Source organism: Fistularia commersonii, chromosome 35, assembly GCF_037954325.1.
Source record: "Fistularia commersonii isolate RoL2024-O1a breed Wild chromosome 35, RoL_Fcom_v1.0, whole genome shotgun sequence".
Lineage (NCBI taxonomy): Eukaryota > Metazoa > Chordata > Actinopteri > Syngnathiformes > Fistulariidae > Fistularia > Fistularia commersonii.
The window spans coordinates 8,324,812-8,330,585 of NC_141318.1; the positions used below are offsets into that span (position 1 = coordinate 8,324,812).

Genomic DNA, 5,774 nt, shown 5'->3' on the forward strand with positions numbered 1-5,774 from the left:
TTTCTATATAATTGCGATTGGCTGATGAGTTGGCCGATATCCGGATCCGTCTGTCAACTCGGCCGCGGAACAAATAACGTTTTCCAGCCTGAGTGCGTTCGTATGATTGTTTCTGGAATAGCGCGAAGGGATTCCGGAGCGACCCGCTGCCGTTCCCTCAACAGGCTCTAGAACCCGACTCTTGTCCGGTGTCGCATGATAGAAGGTTACTGTGAGGTTGTGTGAGGTGGTACAAAAAAATGCACTCAGCGAACTCCGTGTGGTTCTGCGTTTCTCGCAGCTGTAATCGCACCTTTCAGACATACATGGAATTTTTTTTCTTTTCCTTTCTGCTGGGTTGCCGATCACCGCATCTTGTTCTCTCTCATAAACGAACTCCACGTCCTCTTTCACTCCATCGATAAATTTCCACTTCGGTCTTCTCCAAGGCCTTCCGGCATCCTTCAACTCTGTACCGTCTCAGTCTGACTTAACTGTGAAACATCTTCCATGTCACTCCCGAAGGCGACCTCGACGTTTTCCATCTCCGCTTCCCGTTTTTACCCCTCGAAAACCATCTCGAAACCAGACATCTCCGCTCTCGCCGTCGTCTTCTCCGCCTTTCCTTTCATTCTTGCTCGTCCTCTTCCGACACACGCTCAGCTCGAACCGGTCACCCGATCGTAGCTCCCGTAGCTTTTTTCAGGATTATATTTAATGGCGAAAAAGACAAAAATTCCGTGTCGGTTGTCTCGACTGAATTGTCGGCGACGCTTTACGGGAAAGAGCATCGACTCCGAAGGGGGGGGAGGTTCGGGCGAAGCATCGGGTGCTTAAAGCAAAGTAGCGGGTTACATACTGTGTTTGTTCTCGCAGCCGGGCCGTCGCCGTCCCTTCACTTCCCCCTTCAAGGTACACGCGTGCTCTCGGCCCACGCGGGACACCACACAAAGGCGGGAGTGGACTGTGACATTAAGTATCACAATTTTATTACAAAAATTAAATTCTTCATCTCTCAGGTTTTGCCATGCTCGGAGCATATAACAATGCAGTAAAAAACCCACACCCAGAGAACGTAGTAAAGCAGATTTCAACAATGCTTCCACAGCACTCTGTCATTCATGCTGTTACTATACAGACACTGTAACATTCCTAATACAGAGTAGTACAAACACCGGCCAAAACACGTCATGTCAGATAACAAACTGTAATCAAATTACATTTACCGGAGGATAAACGATGAACTCAACCCGGCTGGAGGAAAAGGAAATAAAAGAGAACGAACCCATGAACATTTAATTTGCAACTCAAAACAGATCGTATGTGCTGAATATTTGTACCAGCCCAAGGCACCCAGGCTTCGTAGCGATATTGGCAAGTTAACGACATTCTTACAGGAAACACGTTGAAGCGAACGACGATTGAGAATTTGACCCGTGCCACGTGTCTTGACTTTGCGGCGTCCTTTCGGCGTTACCCTAATCTCCGCCTGCGCTCTCCTCTTGTCTTTCACAGTGCAAGTTCCGGAGGGCCCCCCCGCCATGAGGGGGCGTGGAGGTGTGGGGGGGGGGGGGTGAGGGGGAAGGAGGGGAGCTGTACCGAGTCAGACATCACCCGACGGTGCCGAAACACTGACGAGAATTGGACGGACAGCTTAATCTCCCGCGCTCCGAAGGGACCGGGAGGGGCGGATGGAGGCGTGGAAGGAGGGATGGCGGTTGTGTAGTTCCTCACTCGGATGCCAGCTCGTCCAAACGTGAGGCGCAGATCGCCAGCTGCCAGTCCCAGACCGAATAAGCAAATAAATCATTCGATAAATAATTCGATAAAATAGAAATCTAAGGTGCGCTTTCCGTTGAATGTCTGAGGGAGAGAGAGAGCGCGCAAAAAAATAAATAAAATACAGGATCACCGGATTTTTTTTTTTCTCCCCTCAAGATGAAAAATGTTGTTTTTGCACGTAAATACTCAGGGAATGATAGAAATCCCATGTTTAAGCTTACCACTAACTCAAGATCGAATAGCCTCTTAACGAACGTCAAATGAAGACAAGAACGACAAAAAGCTCAGAAATACCGAGGCCTCTCTTGATCGGGGGGGAGGGAGGGAGGGCTGCAGTTCAGTTGAGCGAACGACAAGGCTCGAAGGGCCACTTGGTCGCCCCGCCGAATATTTCGATGTTGCTCTCCGTCCAGGAGAAAACGTTGCCGGCAGGCGCTTTGTTGTTGCAGGTCGCCAAGTTGTAGATCTCGGCGATGGAAAGTTTCCTGTTCCAGATATGCAGGTTGGCTAACTCGCCTACAAAGGCTTGCGTGGCGTCGAAGCCTCCTCCCAGAGAGTCCTGTCGAGAGAAGGGGGGGAGAGAGAGTCGGAAAATGTGTGAATCGATCGGTATGTTATGTGTCAGTAGTGGCAAGATTTTTTTGCGTTCGCAACCCGAGTCTTGCCATTTCCTTTATTATTTCCACTTTCCATTGAAAAAGATGACCAGATGACCAAAGTAACAATATCACAACAATATCACAACAATTGCACTTTCAACTTGCAAAATACATATTTTATTGCCTGTTTATATATTGTATAGTTATTTTATTGCCTATTTGTATATTTTATATATATTGTCTATTTTATACAGTTTTATATTTGTATTGTCCAGGACTACAGATGGAAATTAGCTATGAGCTATAATCTGGTACAAACATCTCTGCCTCTGTGCTTAATGTATTTGTATACTGTCCTAATAAACTTCAAAACAAACAAACAAACAAAAAAACAACCCGGAGAGTAGCTATAATGTGATAGAACAAAATGCATGATGATATATCATCACCGATTACAAAAAATGTTAATGTTTCCGCACAAAAATGTGGCGTAGTTTAATCAGCATTTGAGTGGAAATCGTTCTTTTTCCTTGTTCTATAGAAAAAACAAACAAACAAACAAACCCAACCCTGCATTGTGGGTTTGTTGTGAAAATCAGTTCAACGTGATTAGGCACTTAAATAATAATATTGATAGTAATCATTCCTCGAACGTAAAAGTGTATCCACCTGCTCTTGTCCCAGGACCAGCACCCCCTCTGGTTTGATGGGATGATACGGTGCCAGATTCTCCCCACTGCCCCTCATGACTCCGTCCTGGAAGGCCTCCCACATCCCGTCACGGGTGGTCCACGTGATGCAGAGGTGATGCCACTTTCCGTCGTTGATCAGGAACGGCAGCTTGGCGAACTGCGGCACAGACGGTTCTCTTTTCACTTCCCCGCTCCTCCGTCATCACTTTGTCCCGACCCCTCGGTAGCAAGAGTCGAGACCTGCCATTTCCTGCTGAATCACCTCCTCATCTCATATCTTTTCTTCCTGGAGGGCTTCCTCCTCCTCGCTTCGACAACGTTTTTTTTTTTTTGTTTTTTTTTAAATCTCATTTTCACTTTTTGAACTTGTAAGTAAGTCCGGTACTTCTCTGACTAGTAGTCTATTTCTCTGTCCCTGCAAATGGTTTCACCTCTTCTTAAACCCTGATCCAACACAGAAGTAAAGAGGCAATATAGGAAGGGACTAACTTACCTTGTCATTGATGAGGATCTCCATGGGGTTGTTGCCCCACTCTATCAATACCAGCTCATTGGCTTGGCCTGGGACGGCGTAGGAGAAGGGCGTCCCCACTCCGGGCGAGGCGTTGGACTTGATCCACAGACACACACTGAAGGAGTACATCTCAGGGAGGCTCCTCTTGGCTTTGGCGTACATGTAGTTGGTTCTGAGCGGGAAGGTCAGCTGAAACTTGTCCGTCGGCCTGCCGTCTTTGCCTTTTGGGGGGGGACAACATCAACGTGAATTGAGATTATGGAGTGGGCAGAAGGATGGATGAACTGACGACTATATTTATGCACCCCAGCTTATGGGAACTAAGAACTTCCACTTCTATCAGTTGCTTTAATTGTTTTTATTGTTTTGTGCAAGATCTCTTCTCTCTCTCTTTTTTTCTCTCCTCCTCTCTCATACTTTCTGTCTCTCCATCTGTCAAGATGTCAACCTTTCCCTCCACTCTGTCTTTCTCACTCTCCCACTCACACACACACACACACACATACACACGCTCGCATGTGCACGCACCGGGCAGCCCATTGATGGATGCTTTTGAACGCGGCAGGTGTGGAGACGCACCTTTGCACACTTTCTCTGCAGAGACCCCCCCCCCCACTCCCACTCCCACCCGCATAGAGGAAGTCATAAAAAAAAGTCCTGACAGGACGTAAGATATGCAAAGCAATGCAGCTGCCCTCCCTGACGCACGGCGCGCGGTTTTGCAGCAGCTTCATCCCTTCTTTCTTTTTTTTCATTTCCCCGCAACAACCTTCAGACTTAATAATAATAAACAATACGAGGCGTTATCTCCATTTGGACCTCCGGCGGGAAAACCAGAGTCCCGTCTTGTCCTGAACGCACCTTTCTCCAGGTCCGTGATCCGGTGGTGCAGGGTGGTGAGCGTGGACTCCACTCGGTTCCGCTGCTCGCTGTCGTTCCGGGATCCCGGTTTGCTCTCCTCTAACGTGTTGACCCGGGACAGCACCTGCTTCTCCATGTCATCGATCTTATTTTGCAGCAGGTCTTTCAGGCTGTTCGCCTGCGCCGTGCCGTTGCCCCGGCTGTATTGCTGCAACGTGGTGGGTGAGAGGGGAGGGGGGAAGGGGGAAGGGGGGGGGGGGGACAAGGGCGGTTAATGGGGAGGGGGAGGGAGGGAAGGGAAGACTCTACCAAAACTCACACACGCATGTTGGTCCTTGAACGCATCATCTCACCAGCTTTCCATTTCAGGCCTGCGTCATAACCGTGCGCAACCGGGGCGTTTATCACTTTTTATTTTCATTTTATCAAAGTGATCCACTTTTTCTCCCCCCCCCCCACTTTGGCTTCCGAAGTCCCTGACCTCCCCTACTCCCACCCCCAACCTCGTGTCGTGCCTACCTCTAGATTCTCCAGTCTCTGTTTGAGGGTCTGTAAAGTCTGACCCAGCTGCGCCAGCGTGTCCGTGGTCCCCCGTGATATATCCCCCATGGTGTTCTTGGCCCCCGGCCGCCGGCCCCCGGGGCCCGCGGCCGCCGGGACGCTCTGACTTTCGCAGCGACTCAACTTCAACGTTAGTTCCCTGATCGTCTCCCTTTGGTTCATAATGGTCTCCTTTTGCTGCAGCACCGTCTCCCGCAGGTGCATCACCGTGGTTTTCAGGTCCTCTGCGGGGCCGCTGTTCTGCATCGTTGCCGCGCACAGGTCCATATCCTTGGGCACCGACGTGCATATAAACTGCGTCTGTCCGAAGTCTTGCGCGGAGCTCCCCGCCACGACCAGGTGAGAGAGTAGAAAAAGTTTCCACGGGAACCCGTCCATGGTTCCGGTTTGCCTGTGTGTATGCGTCCCTGTGTGTGTGTGTGTGTGTGTGTGTGTGTGTGCGCGGTGAGTGAAAGGTTTCAGCACCACGGAGCTGTCCACTGGAGCTGGGACTTCTAGCGGCGGCGCTCGGTTTATATAGCGGACATAACACCACGCACATGCACCGCATCGGTTGAGAGGAGGATCCGCCGTGCCCGTGGAGCCCGGCCCACTCATTTAAGGTCGTCCCACTGCTGCTGCTGCGTGACGCGTTCTGGTGCGTGCGTGTGTAAGCCTCCCCACCCCCTCACTCCCCCACGGATCCGATCGGATCCACGCGCAGCGTGCAGAGAACATTATCTTTTTTTTAAATCTCTTTTAAACACAGTAATAAAAAAACATACATTCTCATAATCTCATTATCTC

At 49.8% G+C, this 5,774-nt stretch overlaps 1 protein-coding gene across 1 annotated transcript; it reads right to left on the bottom strand.

Annotated features, from left to right (window-relative positions):
* Positions 1-944: 944 nt before the first annotated feature.
* On the bottom strand, positions 945-5,485 carry LOC147214068 (neuronal pentraxin-1-like). The gene is made up of 5 exons (XM_086142679.1): positions 4,947-5,485; positions 4,428-4,635; positions 3,546-3,787; positions 3,030-3,209; positions 945-2,320 (listed from the first exon to the last, which is right to left on the bottom strand). The coding sequence occupies exons 1-5, from the start codon at positions 5,364-5,366 to the stop codon at positions 2,099-2,101; spliced, it is 1,272 nt and encodes a 423-aa protein (XP_085998805.1). The 5' UTR covers positions 5,367-5,485; the 3' UTR covers positions 945-2,098.
* Between the last annotated feature and the right edge of the window lie 289 nt (positions 5,486-5,774).

Bases quoted from the DNA above. Each gene is read 5' to 3' on its own strand.
- LOC147214068 (XM_086142679.1), bottom strand. From the start codon at position 5,366: ATGGACGGGTTCCCGTGGAAACTTTTTCTACTCTCTCACCTGGTCGTG. The intron at 3,210-3,545 runs GTAAGTTAGTCC...TCTGTGCCGCAG, and splicing joins AGATCCTCATCAATGACAAG to TTCGCCAAGCTGCCGTTCCT. The intron at 2,321-3,029 runs GTGGATACACTT...TTCTCTCGACAG, and splicing joins TGGTCCTGGGACAAGAGCAG to GACTCTCTGGGAGGAGGCTT.